The sequence below is a fragment of the Ursus maritimus genome, unplaced genomic scaffold, assembly GCF_017311325.1.
Source record: "Ursus maritimus isolate PB19 unplaced genomic scaffold, ASM1731132v1 scaffold_4, whole genome shotgun sequence".
Taxonomy (NCBI): Eukaryota; Metazoa; Chordata; class Mammalia; order Carnivora; family Ursidae; genus Ursus; species Ursus maritimus.
This window is the reverse complement of record NW_024426552.1, coordinates 30,305,437-30,330,796: the sequence shown is the minus strand read 5'-3', so window position 1 is coordinate 30,330,796 and position 25,360 is coordinate 30,305,437. Positions and strand designations below refer to the sequence as shown.

General features: G+C 36.3%; 1 protein-coding gene across 1 annotated transcript in view; it reads left to right on the top strand.

The window, feature by feature from the left end:
• The window catches only part of ROBO1 (roundabout guidance receptor 1), a 391,889-nt gene extending 368,046 nt beyond the window's left edge, over positions 1–23,843 (top strand). Inside the window, exons 25-29 of the mRNA XM_008701732.2 lie at positions 4,145–4,551; positions 7,621–7,773; positions 15,007–15,315; positions 20,667–20,863; positions 22,171–23,843. Coding sequence (XP_008699954.2) covers positions 4,145–4,551; positions 7,621–7,773; positions 15,007–15,315; positions 20,667–20,863; positions 22,171–22,185 — 1,081 coding nt within the window. The 3' untranslated portion in view covers positions 22,186–23,843. The remainder of the gene's footprint in view (positions 1–4,144; positions 4,552–7,620; positions 7,774–15,006; positions 15,316–20,666; positions 20,864–22,170) is intronic.
• The last annotated feature ends 1,517 nt before the right edge of the window (positions 23,844–25,360 follow it).

The following is a 25,360-nucleotide window of genomic DNA, read 5'->3' as shown; positions in this document are numbered from 1 at the left end:
CAGTCCCAGGGTCCACTGAGATTCCTGAGTATAGAACTAAACTCCCTCTCTTGATGGGAGAGTGGCAAGTTCTCATCCCAGGAGAGCGTTGGGATGGGAGATATTGTCGTGGACATTTTTGCAAAATATACTCTGCTGTGTCCTGATATATAGTGAGCTTTATTAAGTATGTGCGCGTTAAAATCAAATCCTTTTATGACTTAAAGTATAAAGTATTCCCCAAGCTCTTTTTGCTTGTGATTCCTTTGGTCTCAGAACCTAGCAGTCTCACCATAATAGGGACAGTGTAAATGTTTAAAGAATGAATACATTTTTTTACTATATACATTTTTTTACTGTTGTGTCTATTGATCAAAGGCATAAATAAACAGTGTTGTTTATATTAATAAGAAATTACTGAACTAAAACCATTATATATCTGCAATATTTAATTAAACATTTTAGACTGCTTTAATATGGATATTGCAATTTTGGCATTCTAATGAGCTTCTAGATATTCTCTCTTTGTCTTAAACCAGATAAACTAGGTGACCAACATAATAGGAATTTTTCTTCTCTCTTTTCAAACAATAACTATGAAAATAATATGTTAAACTTATTTGCATATATTGTTTCAAAAAGTGTCTGGTGCTATTGAGTTTCCCATAGTTAATATTTAGCAAAAATTTCTTGAAAAATAAAAGTAGATTTCATTTATGGGATAGGAAATTAACTGATGTCTTATTAATATAGACAAACTGAATATGGTCCATTTGGAAAGAAAAGACTATAAAAAGGCAAAGGAAAATTAAATATCTTGTCTATTTACAAACCAGGTAATGGTTAACAGTACAAAGTATTGAAGCTATACCAGTATCAGAAAAAAATCTCCAAGGTATACATTTTCCCCCTTTGTCTTTTGTCTGGTAAATGGTATGTGGTGAACTATATAAATATCTGCTTTCATAAATTAATGGCATTGTTCCTGTCTTCTCTTGAACATGTTTATGAAGACATCATTTTTGCTGGAGCCTGCAGTGTTGTGATTTGTAGTCGTATCCTTGTACATTATTTCAGAAGATGTTGAAACCCCTCAGGGAGAAAAATCTAGAGGGCTGAGGTTCATTTGTGGCAAGTCCCACTTGAGTGCAGCATCTTGAAATAGCTTTTTGTTTTCAAATAGAATATATTACATATTTCAAACTGTACGTGTTTATCACACATTCCCTGGGCTTGCCTTATTTACAGATGGTTTGAATAAATTTTTCCCTCTTTCCCCAGCATTTGCACAGGGTGATAGTAGTTAAAAGTCAGCCCTTCAAAAACATGAAGATGTTTTTGCTCTACAGAATGGGAATTATCCAAATACAACAACGCTGGCTTCCTTTCATAGAGAAGTTGGCTGTTCTGCATCCTTTATTGATGGTCAGAATAGTCCCCTTTGTGCTAGAAAGTCTTGCATGTCTTTAAAAAAAGAAACTTCTTGTGGTATTTTGGATGTGCACGCTGACAAAGACTGTAAATTGACTTCTAAGTACGGTATTTTATTGCAACCCAAATTAAACAAAGGTTTTCCTCCTATGTGTATAACACACTCCATATTGAGACAATTATCCATTTTAATCTCTTAAATAACTTCAGCTTTGGCATATTCTTCATGTTTCTTCTATTGCCACACACAGATGCATTAGAAAACACCCAGAAATAAAAATAGTACATTATATTAAAGAACTGTCCATGTGTATATACATATGTACATATATGTATAAATTATTCCAGTACATATATGCATATGTATAATATATGTGTGTATGTGTATATATGTGTGCATAATAACACCATTCCTAGAAGAAAGGTCGTGACCTGGGAAATGAAATGTGAGATTAAAGTCTACATCTGATACCTACTAATTGTGGGAACTTTGGCAAGGTCCTTAATTTCTCTGAATTTTAGTATCTTCATCTATAGAATGATAATAAAAGCAGTACCTTGGAAAGCTGTTAAAAGAATCAAACGAGTTCATATTGTAAAATATACTTAGTTACAAAATAGATGCTCAATAAATTAGTTAAATGTAGTATTTTAATAATCATTTATTTTTAATGCTATCCATTTGTGTTAACAAAATGTGTTTATTGACGTGTCTCAATTCGTTGAATTAAACAGCACAAAACTTCCATCTTTGAGCCACTGGCATCTCACCCTCAAAGCTATATTGCTGTATTAAACTTCCCTATTCTTCTCTGTAGTAAGTCCCTGTGTTAGATTTTGACCAGATCCTCCATGGTTTTGTTTGTATGCTTTTAATTTGAGGCTCAGTTCTATTAATTTTTTATTCTAATTCCAATATAGTTAACATACCATGTTATATTAGTTTCAGGTGTACAATATAGTGACTTGACACTTCCATACAATACTTCCAGTGCTCGTCACAACAAGTGCCCTCCTGAATCCCCAACACCCATCCTCCCCCACCTCCCTGCTGATAACCATCCATTTGTTCTCTGTAGTTAAGAGTCTGTTTTTTGGTTTGAATCTTTTTTTTCCTTTAATTGTTTGATTTGTTCTTAAAATGCAATTCTGCTCATTGTAAAACTATAATCATGCACTTGGAGATACCCTTTGCAGATTGTACCTGTCTGTGGCTATGATGGCATGGAGTAAGAGGGCATTCTCTGCTTTAACCACTTTGTCCTCCTCCCTCTTGTCCTAAGTGCTAAGGCATGGCAAACTAGATGAGGGTCCAGTCTTCTCCTTGGTTAGCCCCCATGACTATTCTATCTCATCTTGCTCTGTGAGTCTGATAAGGATGGTGAGGGAGATGGGCTGGAACCGACTTACTCACTGATGAAGGACTCAATTCTGGGCAGCGTCTCTAGGCTTTTGTAGTCCTTGAAAAATTTAGCCACATCTTCAGGTGGATTACCAGTCAGTGGCATTCATGCTGTATCTTTCCTAGCCTCCTAAACCATGGAAGGGGCTGGATGAGTCTAGAACCTGATCTCACTACCGTCTGGTGCTTGTGCTCAGGTTGGCATGCTTATGTGGTATCCATCCTCCTTACTTCTCGAAGGCACAGAATTTGAAGAGCTGATGTTATCAGTCTTCCAAATGGCCTTCCCCTTATATCATCTCTTTAATCTTGCTTAGAGAGCATCTTGCTTAGAGAGCATTGGGACTGTTGAGCAGGTCACTGACTGACTAAGCAGTCCCTCAACTAGAAATCACTGTATCTCTTCCTTTTCGTCAGGCACTTTCCTAAATTAGGAGTTAATCTCTTCTCATTCTCCCCTGTTGGGAATAACTTCTTTCCACCAACGTCTCTTTACACTGAGGTCAAAACACTATCTTCTCAGTCATCTTATCTTCACTGTGGGTGATGGTGTTGGATGGTAGTAGAAGGACTGCTCCTAGCTGATATTGTCCTCTGGATCTGTGAAGAGATGGCTGAAAGTAGTTATTAGTAACTCTTTGAACTTACATTGTAGAATACCACTCACATTGTCCTCAGCCTTGGTCCTTAATTAATTTCAAGATATGAGGAAAAATACCTTTAAGCATTTTATTTAACAGATAGGTGGAATAATGGTAAAAGTGATAGGTTTGAAAATAGCTAATAACCTTTGGTGAATAATTCAGAGAAAAAAATGCTCTTGGCTCCCATAGCCTTTTATCTTAATAAAATAAAATCTAAAGGAAATTTTATCATATGCTGAATATATAATTGTTCCATCCTATGAAATTCTACTCTCTATAGTCACCACACATGAGTCCATTTGCTTGGAATGGTAGGTGTGAAAATGAAATAAAGGGAAAGAAACATTTATGGAGCATGTGTTCCAGAACTGATGTCTGTTGTCTTTGGCAATAATAATCTATCATTAATATTTAATAAGCTTTAAGACAAGTACATAGGCATATGTTTCCAAAGTATGTTACTTCTCCTTTCTTAGCCGAATATAATCCAAATGATGAAACCTAAGGAGACTTACAGGCAACTGAGTATATTTCTGTCAAACTTGAATCAAAAGGAAGCTTCACTTGGTTAAATTAGCCCCACAGAAGCAATGATCAAATCAGTGTACTTGTGAGTTTCTTGGTTAATGTATTCTGTGTGGGTCCTAATGATGAGCTGAGCCAAACCTGTTTATCCGTCTTCCTGCAGACGGCAGCCGGTGAGCCCCCCTCCACCACCAAGACCGATTTCCCCACCACACACCTATGGCTACATTTCAGGACCTCTTGTCTCAGACATGGATACGGATGCACCAGAAGAGGAAGAAGATGAAGCAGACATGGAAGTTGCCAAGATGCAGACCAGACGGCTTTTGCTACGTGGCCTTGAGCAGACCCCCGCCTCCAGTGTGGGGGACCTGGAGAGCTCTGTCACTGGGTCCATGATCAATGGCTGGGGCTCAGCCTCAGAGGAGGACAACATTTCCAGTGGACGCTCCAGCGTGAGTTCTTCTGATGGCTCCTTCTTCACCGACGCCGATTTTGCCCAGGCAGTCGCAGCAGCCGCGGAGTATGCTGGTCTGAAGGTGGCACGCCGTCAAATGCAGGATGCTTCTGGTAAGTTGTGCCTTGTCACCAAGCTGGAAAAGAAGACTCGATGCCTGCGTGTCAGTTGATGATTATCACCTGGGACCTCGTGTCCAATGTGAAATGCAGCTATTATTACTGTCTTTTATTTGCTGCCTGAGGAAACCAAGATCCAAGCATATGACATAGCTTGGTTATTCCCTTTTTCTGGACAAGGCTTTTTAAATCTTCTAGTTTTTTTTTTTTAATATAATAAATCCTACATAATGTGAGTGAAGCCTCCTGGGAGGTCCTTGTTTTTACAAAAGTCATAACAGATATATGTACAGTTTCTTTAGGTATGCCTACAGTCAGGTGAGGTTTGCGTTACGTGATTTTTTTGAGGTGTAGAAAGTCATCAAAGTAAAATTCACTGTGATAGTTCTCTTATTCTATTTAATTAGAAATTCTCTAGGAGAAATAAATAAATATCTGGGGGGAGGGGACACTCAACCATTGGAAAATGGACTATTTCACCTTAACCCCCATTCTCTTCATGCCTTCTCCATGAGAATATTAATTTAATTTGGAAGATAGATGTCTGTGATATGCATACATTTTCAAGCATAGACATTTTGTGTTTAAAGTAAACATTTTTAATCTAGTAATTTGGAGAGCAAGTTAATCCAAATGTTTATATATTTTTCTGTTTTCCCTTATCATTGCCAGTACCCTGTTTATTAATGATCATTTATCTCTTCTCATGTTTGGACCCATTTTTATTTATCACCTATTCCCAACCTTGTTTTTAGAGAGTAAAGAGTATGAAAAAGGAAAGAATTTAAATTTAAGTCATACATTTATCACATGACATTTATTCCCGCAGGATGGGATATATACATAGTATACATTCATATACACATTGTATATATGAAAAATACAAATAGTAGAGTAAAATAATGTGGCCAGCAAAAGATACATTTCTGAGAAATAAAAGACTATCACAACACAGCAGTAATTGCTATCTTGTTTTTGTTGTTTTGCTTTTCTTAGTTTAGTAACTACCGTATTGGTACTTTTCCCTGTTCTCTTCAGATACTGGATTGGTCATTATTTTTTATCATTTGTAGAATGTATTCAGAGAAAATAAAGCTATTTCTATATGTTATTTATCAAGAGCATGTTATAGGAAAAAAGAAGTCTAGTACCCCCTCGACCTTTTATTGTAAAACATATATTTATTTCGGCCACCCCGATATTTTATGAAATTCAACCAAATTCCTTTTTTTCCCCTCAGTCGCTACTGAATGTAATAAAATAACTATCCAAACTACCTTTCTTAATAAATAACATCTAACTGTGTACATAGCTTTTATTTCTCTTTATTTTTTAATTTTCTGTTAAAAAAATAAGAAAGTGAAATTAAGCATATTAAACCACTGCTTTCTAATTTCAGTAAAGGTGCGCTGCAGTTCATTAAACCAACAAAACATAGAAATAACATTGAAATTTCATCTGTAAACGACCCGGTGCCTCAGGGTCCGTGAACAGTAGATGGCTTTACACAGTAGAATGGATACCGTGCTCAGTCTCAGCCCTAATTCTCTCCTTTCATGGATATGTAACTTTAATTGTAACAGTCTCCATCATAGCTAAGGAGAGTTTGGTTTACTATTTGATTGTATTGTAATTTAGTGGCACCTCTGATTTTCATTTGACTCATAATTATCATGAACTAAACATGCACTGGCCTCTGCCTATTAAAATGTTCTCCTCAAGAAACGGTGGTGCTGATTGTATGACTTGAAGTTAATACGAATGAATAACCCAATCCAATTGCTTCTCACTTGGCCGCCTTAATGAATATTATTTAATATGTGTCAATTAGCATTTTCAAATATGTTGATTCCACTACATGTGGCTTCTCCTGTCTCTAGCCAAAGACATGTTGTGTAGATATGTTTGAAGCTTCTTACGGGACAACAAAAAGTTTCAGCTTTGTGTGTCTGGAATTTCTAGAAACCAGAGTAATGAAAGTCAGGTATAGGGTCAAGATTTCCCTTGCCTTTATGGATTAAATATGTTGTGCCATTGCGATACAACATCTGTGTAAGACAGCCCGAAAACTGGGGAGCTCTGAGATATACTGTGTCTAATTAGCACATTCAGTTATTACTGGTACTTGCAAATACTGTTGAGAAAAACGAGAAAACGAGAAAACCAAAACCGCCTCTGCTACCACCAAAAAATGTAGAAGTTTCTGGAGAGATCGCTTTATCCAAAATCAGCAAGTAAACATCTAGTGAAAGAAAAGGGGTATAAGTAATTTTGGACAGCTCTAAATACGTGGGCTAGCTTTAATTTCAGGCCTCCTGAGGATGTACCTCAGAATGTATTGATATTAGGTGTCTGCCTTCAATGAGCAGCATAAAATATATATTTAATTAAAATAAGGGACATATTTAGTACTGTTCATTCTTAGAACATGAATTTCTTAAGGACTCTGGCAATTCCCTTGAGAAAACAACATACATTGAATATGCTGGGCAAAAATCTAATTAATATTTTTTGTTTACTAATAACACTTTAGTGAAGTTAGTTGCAAAAGTAATTGGGATGTTTGGGCACCTGGGTGGCTCAGTTGGTTAAGCGTCTGCCTTCGGATTGGGTCATGATCTCAGGGTCCTGGGGCGGAGTCCCGCATTGGGCTCCCTGCTCAGCGGGGAGCCTGCTTCTCCCTCTGCCTGCTGCTCCCCCTGCTTGTGTGTGCACGCACACTCTCTCTGTTAAATAAATAAAATAAAATCTTTTTTAAAAAAGTAATTGGGTTGTTTTTCTTTAATAAGTGGTGTCAAGAACTTTAACAGAATAAAAGTACTATGGGTTTAAAAAAAAAAAAAAAGAGCTAGAAAAAACTTTCAGTGTATTTTTTTTCCCAGTGGTTGGGTCAGGCAGAATGACAAAAATCCTAGTATTTGCTAGAATAGTTTATTTAAAGCTATTTTTAGGAAATTAGGGATGCTTCTAGTTCTAATGTTTTCTTTTTCTTACTTAATGTTATAATTAAAATTCATTGAAGAGTTTGGCTCTGATTTTTTTTTTTTTTTTTTTTTTACCCAGGCCGCCGACATTTTCATGCGTCCCAGTGCCCTAGACCCACAAGTCCTGTTTCTACAGACAGCAACATGAGTGCTGCTGTAATACAGAAGGCCAGACCAGCCAAGAAGCAGAAACACCAGCCAGGACATCTGCGCAGAGAAGCCTACACAGATGGTAGGTCCATTGAAACACATGAAAACATCTATGAATCTCGCCTAGTTACCCTGGCTTTCCAGGGCTAGAAAATGCGTCCACTGGTGTTAGAAATTACATTAAAAATTCATTAACAGTAAGCCTCCTATTACTTAATAATAATGATTGACTTTCATACCTTGCGAAGCATCTTCAGTACTTCTAAAAAGAGGGTTATTTAAGAAGATAAGAACAGTAGATATGTTTACCATTTTTAAAAGGTTATTTTGTTGTTGCAAACAGACATCACTGTAGTTGGAGTAATGACAGAGAAGTAACCTTCATCGCATTCCCTGAGAAGTCTTCCAGAGCGTCCTTTTTGTTTCCTTTTGGAATTTTGCATTCAAATAGAAGACGATAAACTTGTCTGAATATTAATTCTAACTATGGTGATGTTACAGTTATTTTGTGCACCAAAAGGCAAATCGAATCGTCTTCCCTCAGCCTTCACATACAATATCTACTCTCACTGAAGAGGTAGCGCTTGTATTCTCAAGGGATCCCAGGAGAATAATGCAAACATTGTGATGTTGTCTAGAGAAAGCCTTTAATGAAAGTGCCTCAGGTGGCCCAGCATTTATTAAACCGCCACCTTCTCGTTTTATAAACAACCCCAAGGGCTTTGTTGGAAATTCACGTAAGATAAATTCTCTCAGACTCACCCATCTTGTCAGGTTTGCTAAATTTGCTAACAGGGTGGGGGAAGAAGGGTGTCACAGACACTGTCCCCCACCTCCTGGTCCTCTCCAACCACAATCTGATTAGGACTTTCATTACCAGTCAGCAATTTTTCAAAAAGGGCATCATTTGCCATTATCATATGAAAGCCTCATATTATAGATCCTTATCCAAGGTTACAAGGAGGGTTTTCTGAGGCACTTCTCCCTGTGATTCCTGCCACTTGACGGAAAAATTTAATACAAAGCTCACAGCAGGATGAGCACAAGTAATTTTGCAATGAGTGGCTGTCCATGCTATTATCTGTACTTTATTCAGAGTATTTTCTCTCACTCACATCTATCTGATATTAGACTACATTAAATACTGGCATGACACAGCGCACCTGGGCCTCCTGGCTTCTGCCCAGGACTCTTTTGTCAGTGAAACTGAGCTGTCAGAATATTATCTGATTTTGAGGGGTTATTACAATGGCTTTGTGCATGTTTGCCTCTGTGAAGGGACAAACACTAGGTGTAAATCCCCCAAACTCGACCGGCAGTTTTACATTTATGGGACCCCTGTAATGGCATTTTACGAGTGTTAATAGCTGTCCTATCAGTTTTTATTATCTAGAGGAGAGTGCTCCTCACCGAAAAACGGGTCAAATAGCAAACCTGGATGTAAACACATTTAGTTGAATACGTAAGGGAGAAAATCTGGCCTCAAGCTTTGTGTAATTTCCAACTCTTATTTATACTTGTTTTGGAGGACCTTTAGCATTGAGGGATGCTTTTTGAAAATGCTTTAAATAATGTACACATGCCAAGTTAAAGGACGTGGTATCACAGCTACAAATTGTGCTGTGCTTGAAAATTGTGATCTCTATTTATTGTACCACATTCTGCAGTCCTTTTTTCAATGGATTTAATAATAAATATAAATTCTAACTAATCCTTGCAGAGTAACTATGAAACCAAATGATGAAACACCGAGGTTTGTTTTTAACGTTAATTTTAGAAATACCAAAGAAATATATTGAAATAAGTAAAGCCAACAAGTTAATTTGAATTATTATTTGGATTTTTCGTTATTTCACAAAAGAGATTATGCAGAATTGTCATTGGATATAAAGTAATGTGGAAGTCAATAATCATTTTCTTGAAGTCATAAAAATAGACAAAATGGAAATCTGACTAAATTTATTTTTAAAATTTTAGCTTTAACTTCCTTTCAGCATTTTGATAACCATCTGTCTTTTAGTTATGCTTATTGTACTAAAAAGTCTTGAGTTTAATTCTGGACACTTTCTGATTTGATAAAGAAAAAATACCAAAATACGTGTCATTTTTTACATATCTGGCAATGCATATTGATGAAGTAAAATCAAGTAAATGCAAATACTTCTTCATGCATCAAATAAGAGAAATGCATATACTCTTGCCAGCAGTGATTATGACATGGGAACACTGGGTCATTTTGTCAGAAATCGTTTTCTCAAAATACTATACTGCATTGTTTGAAAAAAAAATTCCTAGACCATTTCATAAAGAAACTCAGTGGCAGACACAATTTGTACAATTTATTAAGAAAGAGAAAGAAGAGGGGGAAAGAATGAATTTAAAGAGCTGCCAACTGTTCAAATGTGAATTAAACATAGTAGTAAGACATGAAGGTTTTTTTTTTTAATTTTTGCTTTTTGATGATTAAAATGTTAACTATGATGGATGAGTGATTATTATCAGTAGACTTCCTTTGCGAACTAATTTCAGAATATAGTGTCAGTCTTGAATTTATAGTGTCTTTAGTTTGTAAATTTTGTTTGACTTCTGTATTTGCTTTATAGAACTTTTGTAGCGATATGAAGAAGGCTGAACAGTGGTTGTGTCTGACCCGATGAAGAGTAGTATGTGACGATCCTTGTCAGTCAGCAGCTGTATTCATTCTCCAGGGCTGACGTAACAAAGTGCTATAAACTAGGTGGCTTAGATGACAGAAATTTATCTTCTCACAGCTCTGGAGGCTAGAAGTCCAAGAGCAAAGTGTTGGCAGGCTTGGTTTCTTCTGAGGCGTCTCTCGTTGGCTTGTCGATGGCAGTCGTCTCCTCGTGTATTTACTCAGTCCTTCTTCCATCTGTGTGTGTGTCCTAATCTCCTCTTCCTGTAAGGAAATCAGGTAGATTGGATTAAGGCCCACCCCAAGGACTTATTTTACCTTAATTACTTCTTCAAAGACCCTGTATCCAAATACCATCTCTTTCTGAGGTACAGGGGGTTAGGACTTTAACATGTGAACTTTGAGGGGACACAGTTCAGCCCATAACAGCCCTCGAGCACCTGATCCGTGGCATTGTGACCGTATCTTATTCTGTGGGTAAATCCTAGGCCTCAGAGAGACCCAGGGAGTACTCAGTGCACAGTGGAGTACTGTATACTTAGTCACCATGACAGGCAGAATCTGTTTATTTATCTCGTATTTGCCGCTTACAAGTTTAACCCAGATGAAGGGTAGGATTAAAATATATGAATATTTATTAATCAGAGTCTTAGCGAGTTAAAGCCAAGCATAAGTGCATTTCTAGGACCTTCTAATAGATTCTTCCCACCCCCTCTTTTCAACCCTTTCGATACATTTACATACTTGATTTAAAAACCAAATCTACATTATTTCTCCAGCCCTACTTTTCATAAATTATAAATTCACCAGCCTCTTTGGAATGATGTTATTTTGACATGATTTATCATTAATTACAAGGTCTTGGGACTTTAAGCAGCTAAGTAAATAGAGCGCTGGATCTCCATAGTGAGTTAATGCTGGCTGAATTGTCTGCATGCACGTGCTCTGACATTTTACTTTATATACGTTATACTGGTATTTGGAAAGCATTGTATAAAGAATGATGTTTATATGATTATATAAATTGTCTGTACGTATATGTAAAACAGGTCCATGATCCTATTTGTTAAATCCAATTTGAGCTATGGTTGGTATGTACTGGGTGAAAGTATTATTTATCACTATGTGAAATACAGAATTGTTCATACTATAATGATCCCTGCTTTGACTCAGTAATTATTTTATAACACCTAAAAAAATTATTTGGTAACCTATTTGGGTGAGAAATAAAACCTACAAGCATTTGCCTCTCATCGTCAACTAGATACAGAAGCAATTATATACAGGAAGTTAGAACTCTTAAAATTACTGCTGGGTTCTTTTCTTGTTTTCTACCTGTGTTATAGAGCATCTGGAAATAGATTTTGTCTTGAGAGTCACAGATTCCCAAGATTTTGTATGCTCTTGTAATAGTGGTGATCATCAGCTTTGGTAATCTGATGAACCCAGACATTTTATGATTTGTTGATAGTGGCAGTTACTTTCTGCCTGTCTGATAATCTGTGTTTGCTCTTCGGGGTTGATGTCTATAGCAAGGGGGTAGTGCGGAAAAGAGCCTGCAGGCGCTCACTCCATCTGCTGCCAGGTATGTTCTGAATTAGATTTTTCTCCTTTCATTGCCAGTCCCAGGCTCAGTCTGAACTTAGAACTGCTCTGCCGTGGGTCACTTGGCTTTAAGCCACTCAGTACGGTGTGTTTTTTAACTACCTCTTTTTGGTTATTTTTAATAAACAAGTAGCAGATGAAGGAGGACTCTCATGATAGTACCTTTTTTTAAAGTATTGTTTTGTTTTTTTTTTTAATCCATTAAAGTAGTAAAGAGGAAAACCAGGCACAGTGACAATGGTAATATATGTTGTAAGGCAAAAAAAAAAAAAAAAAAAAAAATTGATTTCGTAAAATCAGGAGAAAATTAATGCCATTGGCTGTACTTTGGTCATCATTTTAGGTAATGTTAAGAGGCTGTTTATATGAAACTAGAACATGATGAGCCATGAGAACGAACAACAACAAAAAATGCAAGTAAAAGTTGGACTGCTTTTAATAATGGAGTCCTAAGTAAAATAGCTGGTAAGAAGATAGAACCTCAGGCCCTCTGCTTTCCAAGACCAATGAAATGAGTTCTAATGCCTTAGTTTTAGCACATAATGTCAAATGAACATTGGTTTGAAAAAGACTTACACCTATTTATAGGACAAAACTAATTAATTCTTGGGGTGCCTGGGTGGCTCAGTCGGTTAAACGTCCACCTCCGGCTCAGGTCATGATCTCAGGGTCCTGGGATCGAGCCCCGCCGTTGGGCTCTCTGCTCAGTGATGAGTGTGCTTCTCCCTCTGCCTCTCCCTCTGATCTCTCTCGCTCTCACTCTCTCTCAAATAAATAGATAAAATCTTTTTAAAAATGATTATTTTTAAAAAGTATATAAGCATGAAAACACTAGATTAAAACCGATGTTTCCTAGAACCCCTAATTTGCTATTATATTAAGAACTTCGAAGGCATGGAGCTCCTGGGTGGCTCAGTTGGTTGGGCATCGAACTCTTGGTTTCGACTCAGGTTGTGATCCTGAGGTGGTGTTATGGAGCCCCACATCTGGCTCTGCGCTGAGTGCAAAGTCGGCTTCAGATTCCCTCTCCCTTTGCCCCTCCCCCACTCTTTCACACTCGCTCTCTCAAATAAATAAATAAAACCTTAAAAAAATAACTACTAAGTCATAATTTTAATATTCAAGAATTTCTTACTCTGGTATATGTAAATGATAGTGGAAACATTGTCAGTAATAGCAAACTATATAGAAACAACCTAAATATTCCTCTGTAAGGATTGGCTAAATAAATAATGATATATTCATTCAACAGAGCATTATACAAACTTCTCAAAAAAAAGCAGATCCCAGGAATTATGCAATTTGGTAGGCCTGATTTTTTCTGTGTATAAATCATTTCTGGAGTGATCTATAGAAAAGTATTCAAACTGATTACCTCCACATTATTAATATTGAGGATTGGAAATGGAGATGGAAAGGTATGAGGGGTAGTACTTTCAAGTTCTTACGTACTTTTGATTTATTTTTAGCATGTAAATTTTTTTGTTGTTGAAAGTGTTAATTTTTTAATACTAAGCATTTAATACATGTTTTATAAATGCTTTTTAGTTGATTTATTCTATCACCTAGATACTGCTCTCCAAATATGAAAGCATTACCATTTTTGGAGTCATGGCTGAAAAAAAAAGTGCTGATAATTCCCAAATCTCTGTATTTCTGGTCTTGACCTCTCTTGAAACTCAGATTTTATGTACAAAAACCTGTTAGACATCTCCGTCTGGGTACGTCAAAGGTGCCTCCTACTCACTTTTCTAAGACTGAATTCACACTCTTCCTCTGCAGCCCATCCATGTCTTCCTCATCCCCTCCTTCCTTATCTTCAGTGAAGTTTCTCTCATCCACCTGGTCAACTACAGCAAAATTCCTAAAAGTCATCTTAGACTCTTTCCTTTCCTTCCTCTACTATATTCCATTGATCATTAAATAAAAATTGATATTTCTTCCCTCCCTCCTTCCTTCCTCAAATACATCTCCTCATCTGAACAGCCACCAATACAATTCTGTCCCCTATCATTACTTATCTGAGCTATAACAATAACTTCTTGTCCTCCTGGATTCAAGCCTTTTCTTTTAATTCATCCTCCATACTGAAGGCAAAACAACCTGAAACTAAAATCTCTTCATATTCTTCTACTAAGTTACAAACTATTATTAGGATATCTATTTCTGCTCCCTGGAATGTACATAGGAGTCAAGGATAGCACCCCTTATATATATAAAAAAATAATTTTTTTAGATAACAAATTTTTACCTACTTTTATCCTTAAATATGTCTATAAGAAGTTGAATCATATATAATGTCCAGTTATATATATATATGTATATATACACATTTTATATATATATACATTATATAGATATACATTAACATATATATAATGTATAATGAAAGATACACAGATAACATTAACTTATATTTATGCCAGAGATTATTTGGTTTAAAACCTCTGGGTGCAGATACAGAGCACAGAGATCCCATCAATGGATGGGAAATTATAAATACAAAATACAATGAAATAGTATAAAGAATACTGAACCAGAAATTAAGAGTCTAAGGGCATTGGTCCTGGTTCTGATCATATCTAGATTTGAGACTGAAAAATAACTTAAGGTCTGTGTGTTTGAGTTTCCCTTCTTACAGAACAAGAAGGGATTTAGGCTAGATTAGAGATGGCAAATAGGTCTCAACTCAAGTACCAACCTCAATCAATTTGAAGTGGTTGCTTGAAGAGTAAGACTATGCATCTGGGACCAGCAACATTATGCTGAAATCAATTAGGAAGGTCTGTTATGATCAGGGGAGAGAAAGTTATAGCATATATGCCATATTAGCTATCCCAAGAGTAGATAATCTTTAAGTCCCAGCTCTATGATTCAATATTTTTCTGCCATATGACAATGAGAATATGTTGAAATTGTTCATCTTCTTGTTCCTTGGATGCCTTCAATTGTTCCAGTTCATTTAAGATATATTATCTCACAACTGAATGTGACTCCAATGCTAATACTAATATTTAACAATTTTATAAGTGGCATATTTTCAATATTTCTTTCTAGATCTTCCACCCCCTCCAGTGCCACCACCTGCTATAAAGTCACCCACTGTCCAATCCAAGGCACAGCTGGAGGTGCGACCTGTAGTGGTGCCAAAACTCCCTTCTATAGAAGCAAGAACAGACAGATCATCAGATAGAAAAGTAGGCAGTTACAAGGGGAGAGAAGTATTGGATGGAAGACAAGTTACTGATATGAGAACCAATCCGGGTGATACCAGAGAAGCACAGGAACAGCAAAATGATGGGAAAGGACGAGGAAACAAGGCAGCAAAACGAGACCTTCCACCAGCAAAGACTCACCTCATCCAAGGTACTGGTTTATTCAAACAGCTAATAAACACAGATTGAACATATGTTTGCAAGTTGCAATGTTGGGTTCTCTTAGGCCTTATGAAAAGTGGTAAGATTTAGAAATTTACTCTCTAATGGAGGAGACAAGCATGTACTCAAATAATTTTAACATAATTAAATTAAATACATAACATTATATAAGACTTCCTTGGACAGGTGCCAGTTGAGTTGGGTTTTAAAGGAAAACATGATTCCAACAGGTTAAACAGAGAGAAGGGGATAACAGGTAAAGGAAGTAGGTGGAGAAAAAATGTGTGAGTGTAAAAACAAATGTTCGGTGAACATTGATTTCTAGTTTGGCCAGACACAAATAGTGAAAGATAAAACTAGAAAGGTGGTTGGGCCAGACTGGGAAGGCTGGGAGTATGATCTAGAGTGTGGGATTTATGATATAGGCGGTGGTGAGCCAGCAAAGAATTTTGAGCAAGAAATGGCAGAATCAGAATTGTAGGAGAATAACTGGCAGCACTCTATAGTGAAGGAAGAGACATTGAACTTGGGTAGATGAAGATATCAGATCATTGTAAAATAGCTAGGTATAAGCTATGAAAACACTGAATTAAAATAGTTGTGTGGAAAAAAGGAGAAAAGAGCCTACGTTGGCATTTCAGAGATAGAACCAGTGGTTAATAATTGAAAGTAGAAAAGTAGAATGAAATTATGGAGTAAAGCAAAAGTTACTCAAATGTTAATTAAATGACCCTGCTGGCTAGTGGAACCTAATTGTGCTAGCCAATGTAGAAAAAAACAAAAACAAAAAGAGAAAAGATGTCTTAGGGAAAAGAATTTCAATTCTGAATGGATTAAGGTGCTGATAAGAGCACAGATACAAAGAAAATCAGTAAGACTTTAGAAAACTAAGTTTAAAGATCAGGAGAAAGGTTGTGAGTAGAGAGTAGGTTTTAGAAACAGCAACACAGAGGGGAAAATTGTATGAATTACAAAGGCTAAATTATCAGCAGTGATACACTGGTTATTGTTGAACAATCAATTCTCTGGGAGGAAAGCAAAGCAAAACCCTAATTTGTGGCCATTTACTCACTTCTATTGGGTAGTTACTTCCAAGATGACTGGTTTCAAGCTACTAATACGAAGTCAGTAAATGTGGAGTTGGGAAGACTTGAGTACTGTTCTTCTGAGAACATGTGAGCCAGCTTCAACACACCAATCATCTGCAGTGATTATATTCAAAGCTTAGGCACAAGAATCACTTTCTACAATGGAAATTGAAATGGATCTACCAAGAGATAGAAAATAATCAAGATCTCCAAGCCGGAGAGAATAGTATCCTAGAAAGAATGGTGGAGGAAATTTTAAAATAGAAAGAAGTCTAAAATGCCACCCAGAAGTAAAAGTTGGGTGTCAACAGTAGGTGGGGGCTGGAGGAAGAACACAAGAGGATTTTGCAATATGTTATTTGTGGGTGGTATTCAAAAGAATTGTTTTTAGTACTGTAGTCAGAATAGAAGCCAGACTGTTGGGGTTGTAAAGTAAATGGAAATTGTGTAATGGAAGCGATGAGCTCTTTTCAGAAGGTTGGGAAGAGGAGAGGTTGGAAATGAGTTTGCCAGGAAGGCAGAATTTGTGGAAATGCTTTAGTTATAGGATTATTATAGATGAAGGAGGAGAAACCATTTAGGAGAAAGAAATACAAAAAAGGGGAAGGTTGATGAAAGAGTCTGCAAAGAGTGTTAGGGAAAGGAATCTTAGAAGCCTGTAGGGGACACTTCAACTACTACTGTATTTTAATAGATATATTGCAGTAAGATTAGACATCAGTCTCTTGTTATATTTATTATGAGCTCCTGGTCATAAGCAACTTTCTTTCAAAATGGGAGTCAATTTCACTCTGGTTTGTGACAGGAAGCCTGAACTCCTAATCTAGGCATGGATCCAGCCATAAAGTGATAAGTAAAAGTATCTTTCGGGCAGATGCCTTTACTATGTGACCACAAAGTACTTGGTGTTATCACCACAATCCAAAATTTGAAAAACTTAGCCTAGTTTTTATCAGTTAAGCAAAAGGTGATTTAGCTCTGAACTTTTGACCCATACTGTACTCCCAGTAGTGATTTATAAATATAATGTCATGATATAAATTACAAAGTTTATATGTGGCCTGAAAGTATAGACCAATTTGCTGCTACAAGGGATTCTTCAGGAGAAGATTTTGCAAACCTGGAAAGATCCTGGTATATGTAGAATTAGAACAAAGTGATGAAATTATTATATCAATCGTTAGAGATTTAATAAGTTGTCCTTTGTGTTATAAAAATATTTCTAACTAAAGAATATTACTGGAACCATTAATCTAGAAATGAGGAACCCTATTTCATGGAAAGCACTGAGATACACTGACCAGATTATTATTTTATAGGTCTTGCTTTCCCAAATTCTTATTTGAACCATAACCCTGTGTATATGTGTCATTAAATGATCATTTCTATGATTGCTATAATTTTCACCTTCATAATTCAGTTGACATTATTTAAAATGAAAGAGGCACCCTGATTTACATGTGTTATGAATGGTCATTTTTAATTAAAGAGAGTGGTCTTCTAGACTTGAATGACTGATCTTTTTGCTGACATTTACCTCAATTAGTTCAATTTATTTCTACATATATCAAACATCCACTGTGTTATAAAGCATTGTACTGGTCCTGAGATTTATGTGTAAACGTGAACCTTGACCTCAAGAAGCTTATAGTCAGAGACAGAGATAGGTAATCTATAGACTCATAGATATATTCATAGTTAGTATAATGTTTATGATGCCATTCTTGAGAGTCCAAAGAAGAGACAGTTAGCCCAGTCTTGTGGGGTATGTAAGGTAAAGAAAGACTTCTTGATCTTTCCTGGTGGAAATGACACTAAGCTAAGTGTTCAGGATGGGGGAATTTAACTTCCATAAGAAAAGTGGATAGGTTATTCTGACAGAGAAACTCAGCATGAAAAGCTCTGAGGTACATTGAGAAGATTGTAAGAAATTCAGTGTTACTAGATAGTAAAGGTGGTCAAAGGGGAAGCTCTTGAGGTAAATGTGAGCTTAAGTCATTGAGTGCCCATAGTTCCTGTAAGAAGGTGGCAGAGTGAATATGGTTTAGAAAGTAATGACTCAAGGCAGGGATGTATTAGTAGATATTTACAACCCCTGGACAAGAGATGTGGAGAATACAAACCAGGCCATAGGAGAGGAAATGACTGAGTGGGAAAATGCAAAATTTAACATTTTTTAGTGTTAAAAATCAGGCTCACCTGTGTATATTTGAATGTGTGGAAAAAGTACATTTAAGGAGTACTGGAAAATTGTTGGAAGGGAGGGAAGACTCTAAAATAATTTGGTTTCTATCTTTATTGTCTTAATGACTAATGTTTTCATTAACTATATTAGGGAATACAGAGAGGAAAGAAAAAAGTGGACATGATGAAGTCAATGTTTGACATATTGAGTTTGAGGGATACTTAAGAAGAAGTGTTCACCATAGATCAGGAGTTGCAAATATAAATTAATTATTTATCATGATAAAATATTAATTAAATTACTCATTCATTCACTCAAAACGATATGTCAGATTGAGAGTATATAAAAACACAAAACACAGAAAAATACCTGCCCCCATGACAGTTATAATCGAGAAGAGGTTACGGTCTGTAAGAATGGATGAAATTGCCCAAGGTTAGCAGGAAAAAGAATGTATGTATCCACTAGGCTAAGTGTTGAAACCTGCAACATGTAAGATGCACTGCTTTAAGAAGAGCCCACAGGAGACTGGCCAGGAAGGAGGAGAACTAGAAGCTGTGAATAGTGATGTTAAACTGATGGTGGTTTCCAGATGAAGGGCAGTGACAGGTCCAGAGACATAAGGGCTGAAGCACAATTAGCATTATCAAAGTCAACAATGAATTTTCTCTTCCGTTGTAGTAACGTGAGCATGGATAGATTTCTGTGGGATTCAGAGTAAATGGGAGTTGTGTCTACCAGTATTGAGTCTAAATTGCTTTAGGAAGCTTTGCTGAGCTGTAAGGACAGGAAGAAGGTACTCATTTATGTAAATCACAGGCTTAAGGGGAAAGTTTTGAGCAAGAGAGAGATTTTATATTGTAGTCTGACAAAAACTAAAGTCAGTGGAGAGAAAAAGATTGGTGGAACAGGGACAGAAGATGATGGTCACAGGATTCCCAATGCTGTGAAGCAAAGGTGCAGGAACAGTGGTGTTCATGGACTGTGAGACCCTAGTGAGTCTGAATCTGGTTGAGGGGTGGAAATCGTGATGAGTAGAATGGAAGGAGAAAGGTGCCATCAAGGAAGACTAAACAGGTGACATAGGTAGATTGGGTTGGCCCTCCCAGGAAGAGAAAGTTTTGTGCAAAGGGCGGGGGGAATTGACTTAGAACTGGTGCCGTTGGGCTAGAGGCAAGCCTTCCTCATTCTACTAGAGAGAAGTTCAGTGGAAACCTCAGGGGAAATCAGATTTCATTCAGGCAGCGTGGACATTAGAGGAAGCATTTGCAGGAAGCAAAAAATCCATGTAGGAGAGTTGGTTTTTCATGTGTTTGGTGTCCAAAGGGTAGAGTGGACAGGCTTTGGAGAGAAGTGAGCAGCTGGAGGACGCATCAGTATAAGCAGCACCAAATTAAAGGCAACATAGAGCTAGAAACCCAGGAGATGGCATTTAATTAGAGTGGCTTTATGTTTTGAGCTAGCAATGATGGCAAGCTTCAGGGCTCCACAATGTAAATATGTTGAAATGGAGGTTGACGTCCAGGTGTCTGGAAAGTGAACCTGGGCTTGGTTCTGTTTTGGTAGTTTGAAGAAACAGCTTTGTTTCTTTCAATGCCTTGAAATAATCCTTCATAGTTTGCATAGAGATTTCACTATCCCCTCTGTTTTTACATCAATACTAGGAGCTCCTCTGGGTGTAGATACTATTAATGCTCGTTTAGAAAAGTGGAAACTAAAGCCTAAAATAATTGGAGATCACATAGTGAAGGATAGAACTGGAAGCTAAGTCTGACTCCAGGTTTGGTTTACCTCTTTTAATGATGTTGGTCCCAAATGAGTTTGAGGTGGACAAGAGCTTGTGAGCAAAATCAACTCGAATGCCAACCGCTACCAGGAAAGGCAAAGCTTGTTACTTTGTTTTTCAGGACAGTGCTGTCTTTTTAATTATTGTTATAAAATGTCCTCACTTATTCCTCAAAAACATTGATGCTGCCGCATTCAGAATCACAGACATAAGTGATGTTACATTATGCAATGAAAATGTAGACTGGTGTTCATATGCACTTATTATATTTCATTACACAGAGGATATTCTGCCTTACTGTAGACCTACTTTTCCGACGTCAAATAATCCCAGAGATCCTAGTTCTTCAAGCTCAATGTCATCAAGAGGATCAGGAAGCAGACAAAGAGAACAAGGAAATGTAGGTCGAAGAAATATTGCAGAAATGCAAGTTCTTGGAGGATATGAAAGAGGAGAAGATAATAATGAAGAATTAGAGGTATCTATAACTTTTTTCCAAGTTTCTCAGCATTATATTGGTTGCTATATCAGCCTCAAAGTCAGAAATATTTATCAGTCACAGAAATGTTACTGTTTTACCACAAACCCCAATGTTAATGATGTCAGAGACTGAAAGTCTGTGAATTTGGTGATTTTTTGAAATGTGTTCCAAAGTTGTAAATGATGATAACAGTTTCTTTTTAGATCTAGAGGAAATACTCATCTGCAGATATCCAGGTAAGGAATTTATATGGCAAACATGTTGTTAGGAAATAAGAACTATTTATCCAGGTAAGATACATATTGCATAGTATTGCATTACAGTAGGTTATAAAAACCAGTAAGGTGACAGAGTTATAGGGATTTGAATGAGGGTGCTTAGCCTGTGTTATCGGCCACCCTAGTAATCACTGGGGTTAATCTGACTGATTTGACCAAATATCTTCCACCTTCTTTCTTCTGACGTGGGAACCTGATCCTTGACTCTAACCTTCCCTGATGGAGGAGAACACTTCTTGAGTCAAATAGATACTCCTTTGTTGGAATTTATAGATAATGATACGAGATAGAATTGGCAGTATATCATATCATATCATAAAACCACCTCCTATTTCTAAGACCCTGTTTTCTCCAGTTAATAATAATAATAATAATAATAATAATAATAATAATAATAAAGTTGAGGGCAAACTTCTCTTCTTACAAATATATTTAATCCCAAGTAGATTGTTAAATGAATGTTAAACTGAACTTTTAAAACTAGAAGATGAAACATTTTAAGGAATGATGTCTAATTGAGTTCTGTGTAATACCCAAAGCATTTTGATTTTGACGTTTGGAATAAGAAGACTTTCTTCCTACAGTTGTTACGAGAAGTTGTTTTATAAGTTCCTCTGTTTATTTGTGTTTTTTTTTTTTTTTAAGTAAGAGAACCTTTCTCGGGGACAAAAAGTCATCATACAAAACTCTAATACTTAAAACCAATAAAATTTGAACTGCAATGTTGAGTTGGGGCTGGGGGGAGTAGAGAAATCCACTTTATACTGCTCCTCTCTCCCCTACACCACACACCCCAATACCCAGACATCGCACAGAACACAGTTTGTTAGACACAGAGAACTATTGGATTTTCTATCAAAACCAACTAACAACAAATGAATGAGTTGCCATGAGCACTTTCTAACATATGCCAGGGAATGAATGAAGAAATACCAACTGTAAGGTTGAAAACATATAAATCAACAAAATTCTAAAACTGCACTCTAAGCTTTATTTTCAAATTTAACAAACACTTTTCTCTTACAGGAAACTGAAAGCTGAAGACAACCAGAGAGGCTTGTGAGATCTAATGTGAAAATTATCACTCAAGATGCCTCATGTCTGATGACACATGACGCCAGATAAAATGTTCAGTGCAATCGGAGTGTAAAAATTGTCATTTTTATTCCTCTTATTGGAATACCATTTTTAAAAATTTTATTGGAGTTTTATTGTTGTTGTTTGCTCCTTATCCCTAATGAAGAACGTCCCTATTCCCCTCGCTGTTGGAACAAACCATTACACCTTACTTCCAGCAAGGGAAGTACTTGACTTCTTGCTTCAGTCATCAGCCAGCAAGAGAGAATGACACAGTTCCTTTGCATTTTGCCCCTGAGATATGGCATTGCACTGCTTATATACCAAGCCAATTTTCAGCAAAGTTTTGATCAAAGATACAAAATTGATTAATCAACCTCATGCCAAGGGCTCTCAAGATATAATCTTTCTATAACCAACTGCTAATGCAAATTAAAACATACTTCATTTTAACATGATTTTTCAAATCAGTCTTTCATACCACCCTCTGCTGGGAGAAAATAAAATATAACAAATGCAGAACAACACAAATCAATTTGAATGGGGTAGAAACATTGTAAATATATGCTCTTTGCAACCCCTGGTGGTACTTTATTTTGTCTTCATTTCAATCATTGAAGTATATTCTTCTTGGAAATATACTTTTGGATAAGTAGAGGTAAGCCAGTTGGATCTCTGGTTGTCTAGTCATTGTCATAAGTAAGCCTAGCAAAAAAACGTGTTCTATTTTTCAATCAAATGCAATTATAAATGCATATTACAAACAAATGGATGTTTTTAATGACCAATTGAATAAGGACATCCCTATCTTAACTGGCCTAAATTTCTTCTGGTAGTGTCAGTTCAACTTTCAGAAGTGCCACTTAAGAAAGTTTGATTTTTGTTTTTGTAATGCACTGTTTTTAATCTTTTTTTTTTTTTTGGTTTTAAAAGCACAATCACTAAACTTTATTTGTAAACCATTGTAACTATTAACCTTTTTTGTCTTATTGAAAAAAAAAATGTTGAGAAGTGTTTTTAACCTGTTTTGTTTATGCTCTATGTTTGTATTTGGGATATTTGAATGATGACAGATGGTGAAGTAATGTGCGTACTTTATTGTGGGCCATGAACCCAATGGTTCTTACTTTTCCTGGACTTAAAGAAAAAAGGTTTAAGTTTGTTGTGGCCAATGTTGAAACTTATAAGATTTTCTTATAAGCTCAAAGAGAGGCATTACGTGCTTTGAATTGCCAAATGATGCCCTCTGACTGTAGATTTTTATGATCCTTTTTTGTCGTTATATGAATTTCATTGACTTGATAATTGGTGCTATTTGAGGAAAAAAAATGTACATGTATTCATGCACAGGTATCAGGCCTGACCCCCCCGGAAAACAAAGCCAAACAAAACTGAACCACAAAAAAAAAGCTGGTGTTCACCAAAAACTAAATGTGTTCACTTAGATAATTTGAAAGTTACATAGAAAGGGTATGCAGTACTAAGGGAACAATCCATGTGATTAATGTTTTCATTATGTTCATGTAAGAAACCTCTTATTTTTAGCCATAATTTTGCATACTGAAAACCAATAATCAGAAAAGTAATTTTGTCACATTATTTATTAAAAATGTTCTCAAATACATCATTCTTTCTTGTGTTGATTTCTCTTTTTTTTTTCATTGTGTGATCAGATTTATTCCATTTAATCACAAAGTTGTGCTGTCTTAACATTTCACCACTATATTATCAGCTGAGTGAAAATTTTAAACAACCAGGATTTAATTAGAAGGAAAAATTCTCATTTTACTCCATGGAAATTGAAGATATAAGGTCAATCAAAACCTAGAAGTCATTTGATCATAGAATACCATTTTAATATTAAGGAAGCTCTAAAATGTTTATTTGTGTGTATCTGAATTTCAAGTAACCTATTTCTGACATAGTTAGGATTCAGGTATGATAAATAATTTGTAAAGTTTGACCACTTAAGTTCCATCAGAAAGAAAATTATATTACCCAAAATATTTGTTAGTAACTATCTGCTTTCTTGTTTACAAATTCATGTGAAATTTTAACAGTTCTATACCTATCATATACTGGGTGGAACATTGGTGTTTATTAGATTACGGTCACCATATTCAAATATTAACTTTGGATGGATGAGGTGAGTAATAGAATCTAGGGAAGGTTTTTTTCCTATGATAACTATATATATAGAGAGAGAGAGAGAGTTAAATTTTGTGTTGATCACGATTTTCAAAACTGGGAAATTTTGGACAAAGACAAAGAAGGGGATGTATTTTGAAGGTTAATTTTACAAAAATGAAGTAATCACCAGCATCTATTTGGGTCCATAGGTCAAGAAGTCACTTTCCAACTATTTCAAGGGAAACATTGGAGAAACATGTTTCATGGCTTAATTTTTCTCTTCCCTGGTTGAGGTGACTGTAAGTTAGTCCCTATTTATTTATATCATGTGATATACATATCAGAGGGCCTGGGTTTGAGTCCAGTTTTGTCACGAGGTCTGTTTCCCCGGATATATTATTTAACCTCTTAAGTCTCAGGTTTCTCCACCTGTGAATTCAGTAATGCCTACCTCATGGAGCTGTTGTCATGATTTAGTGAGTTAATGTATATGACATGGACTCTGTAAACCCTCAAACAATATAAGGTATTGTATTTATAGACTGAAATTCATGCACACATTCTGTCCTCACTTATCACATGTAGTTTGTTCCTAAAACCTTGCAGAGTTAAAAACCTATCCAAGTATAAGTGTGGTGCGGGGATGGGGGTGGTTCCATTTCCGGTGAGCAAAATTCACTGTGAAATTCCTAATCGTGGAATAAATTCTTGGAGTTTTTGTTTGTTTCCTTGCTTCTGAATTTCTGAGGGCCACACAGTGGCTGGTGATGTGGCGTTTTCAGTACATCTGTCATAATTCAGGTGTGCAAGAATGTCGCTTAACTTCAGAATAACTATTTACTGTGTTTGGGGCTGCTGTTCTGCTTAGTGGCAGAGAATATCATTTTCAATCTAGATGAGCTCAATCATATCAGACTTTCGTGGTCATTTCAGATATAAAGTCTGGATTTTCTCTTCCCTGCCCTCTCTACAGGGTGGCATCAAGAGTCCAGAGGCTGTCTCCTTGTGT